Here is a 3,373-nt window from a genome sequence, read left to right on the forward strand (position 1 = left end):
ATTTTTTCATATAAAGGTTTTCAAGTTTTTCCCACAAACCTGACGCCGTAGTCTCTTCAACGATGTTGAAGAGAACTTCATCCGCTAGACATAACCGGATGGTACTGAGAGCTCGGGCATCCAAGTCCTCCCAGTCTGAAGTAGTCATGGTTGTAGGTTTCTTAGTAACCCCATCCAATGCCTTGTGCAACCCTTGTTGCACAAGCAGATCCTTAACCTTCAGTTTCCAAAGAGCAAAATTGCTCTTTCCGGTGAATTTCTCCACCTCGAATCTTTCATTCGACATCTTGGCCATTTTCTAAGGTTTCAATCTTCAATCTAGGTTTTTTCTTAAAAAAAATAGCTTCAGCCTTTGAACTGGGGTTTATTTTTCTTTCTTAAAAAAAAAAACCCTTAAAAATAATTCCCCAAAACAACTCTTGCACAGATTTAAAAAAAAAAAAACTCTATTTTCTTTTCTTCAAAAAATATATCCACTCCTTTATTTTCCACAATCCACGGCTTTATTTTCCACAACTTTCAAAAAAAAAATTCTGAAACAGAAGTTTCTCTCAAATTAAAAATTACCCGGATCCTCCTTTGCTGAACAGGTCCGATTCTCTGGCAGCACGCACCAGCCCTCCACACTACGCTGCACAAAACGCTTGACAGCCCGCAGCAAACTCAAATGCTGGACAGCCCACAGCAAACTCCAAAATTCACGCAGAGAGCAAAAAAGAAACTCTGGCAACGCTCACAGCAGCAAACTCAAATGCTGGACAGCCCGCAGCAAACACAAAAAAATTCACGCAGAGAGCAAAAAAGAAACTCTGGCAACTCACGCAGGTTTCAGCCTCTTCTCAGCGCAGGTGCAGTACATTCAAAACACTGCAAACGTAACAGGGGTTCTCAACTTGCTTCACGCAGAGCACACAACTGCACACGCAGGTTTGTCTTGGACTCTTCTCAGCACATGTCTGTTGTTTTTGTTTCTCAGCGTTCTTCTCAGCGCAGGTCACGCTTACAGCAGCAAATCGTTTTTTTTTCAACGCTCTTCTCAGCGCAGGTCACGCCGTCACGCAGATATTCTGGAAACTCTGAACACGCAGCAATTACCCGGATCTTCCACACGCAGGTCTTCAGCCTCACGCAGCCTTACACCAATCGCTGTTCACGCCTCGCTGGTACAGCCGCTTTCTTTCATGCCCAGGCTCACCGCCCTCGGAGCTCTGATACCACTTGTTGGATGAATAAGTGAAATAATGAAGAAAACAGGAAACTCAAGGATGAATAACCAAGATAAGAAACTGAATTATAAACTGAATGTCTTATTCTACAAAATTCTCCGTCGCTACATGATAGTTTTATATGACTAACTATAGTTACATAACCAATTATTCGTTACAAAACTGTTTAACTACATTTACCTAAATTCGTTGTCAAACTAACAGCTCTTGCTTCTGCAAATTTCTACAATGATGTCGACATTACATGGGGCAATGATCGTGCTAAAATCCTTGACAATGGACAACAGTTGCAACTTACTCTTGACCGCTCTTCAGGTACCATTTGAAGTTCTGCTTTTCTTCTGCTACCTACGCCTTTTTCTTCTGTCAATTAACTTCAGCTAAGATAAGATAAGCTAATCTTAATATTCTTCTTTGATGACAGGTTGTGGTATTCAATCCAAGCAAGAGTATCTATTTGCCAAGATTGATATCCAAATCAAGTTGGTACCTGGCAACTCTGCAGGCACAGTCACAACCTTTTATGTAATTAACTCCACCTTATTTGAATTCAATTAATTATTAACACTACCTTGGTTCATTAGACTGAAGGCGTATAACTTCTTCTGCTAACATGTTTGTTTGTTGTTGCTCTTATGGCTGTCTGCAGCTATCATCTCAAGGTCCCAAACACGACGAAATAGACTTTGAATTTCTGGGCAACCTGTCTGGAGATCCTTATATTTTGCACACTAATGTCTTTGCTCAAGGCCTTGGTGGGCGTGAGCAGCAATTTTACTTGTGGTTCGACCCAACCCTGGATTTCCACACTTACTCTGTGCTCTGGACATCAAACCAAATTATGTATGTATTCTCAGCACTCTTTGCATTCATTCTTTTTCTTTCAATATTATTGAAAACAATACAGTGACCTCTCAAACTAGTCCATGACCCTGACATTCTTGTAATTTGTTGTTCAGATTTTCTGTAGACGGGAGTCCTGTTCGAGTGTTTAAGAACAGGGAGACAGAGTTGGGTAAAGTGGATAGCAATTATCATTATCCCAAAACCCAAGCAATGAGGGTCTACTCCAGCCTTTGGAATGCAGATGATTGGGCAACCAGGGGTGGGCTTGTGAAGACCGACTGGACTAAAGCTCCCTTTGTTGCATCCTTCCGCAATTTCAATGCTGCCGCTACTTCTTCTTTTGACGCCGCAGCAGAGGAGGTGGCTTTGGAATTGAACCAAGAACAGAGGCAGAGGCTCCAGTGGGTACGAAAGAACTACATGATCTATGATTATTGTGCAGACACCAAGAGATTCCCCCAGGGACCGCCTCCCGAATGCAAATAAAACCTCAATCCTTTGAATTCAGAGAATGAACTCTGAATTCTTTCCTTTCAAGTATTCTGATTCATTCCTATTACATTAATTCTTTCATTCTTTCTCAGACACGCATGTAAAATATTGGAGGGTATCAATCATTTCATTTTGGAACTGCTATACAAAAGCGAGATTCTTTCGATGATTCAATGGCCACAGCGTTTCCTTTAGGGTTTCCATGTGTTAGCGTTTTACCTTTTTGAATATCTATAACTCTTTTCTAAAGCTGTCGGATCCAAATCAAGAAAACAGAAAGACACGGTCAAGACATAGATATATGTTTCACACATTTTAAGATTTCAAAAATGTTTCCTCTCACAGTAGCATTTATTTATTTACAAAAGTATGTACTGACTGCAACACATAATAATACTATCTTTTCCCAACCTAACCGCTGAACTATTCCCAACTCTCTAATCTAGAAATTTCCCCGCAAGAGGGAAAGCTAATGAGAACCGAGTCTTTCAAAGCATTTCCATTGAATTCTTGCAAAGCTAATGAGAACCGAGTCTTTCAAAGCATTTCCATTGAATTCAGTTATTCAGAGAATGAATTTGAATTTTGGATACCTGCCCCTTCCACCGATTCTTTCCTTCCAATTATGATTTTCTATTACATGTATGTATTCTTCAGACACACAAACAAAAGCGCATCTAACCTATTAGATGGTATCAATTATTTCATTTTGTTACTGGTATGCTATACAGGAGAAGCAAGATTCTTTTGATGATTCAATAGCTACAACATTTCCTTTATGTTTTCCACGTGTTGGATATCTATTAACT

The 3,373-nt window shown here is 40.1% G+C and overlaps 1 protein-coding gene across 1 annotated transcript; it reads left to right on the top strand.

Moving 5' to 3' along the window:
* The first annotated feature begins 667 nt into the window (after positions 1–667).
* Positions 668–2,715, top strand: LOC149250205 (xyloglucan endotransglucosylase/hydrolase 2-like). The gene is made up of 5 exons (XM_089453576.1): positions 668–1,163; positions 1,401–1,541; positions 1,651–1,751; positions 1,876–2,069; positions 2,186–2,715. The coding sequence occupies exons 1-5, from the start codon at positions 668–670 to the stop codon at positions 2,556–2,558; spliced, it is 1,305 nt and encodes a 434-aa protein (XP_089309702.1). The 3' UTR covers positions 2,559–2,715.
* The last annotated feature ends 658 nt before the right edge of the window (positions 2,716–3,373 follow it).

The sequence above is a fragment of the Pinus tabuliformis genome, chromosome 7, assembly GCF_031772625.1.
Source record: "Pinus tabuliformis cultivar Carrire ecotype Pingquan chromosome 7, CPIR1, whole genome shotgun sequence".
NCBI lineage: Eukaryota > Viridiplantae > Streptophyta > Pinopsida > Pinales > Pinaceae > Pinus > Pinus tabuliformis.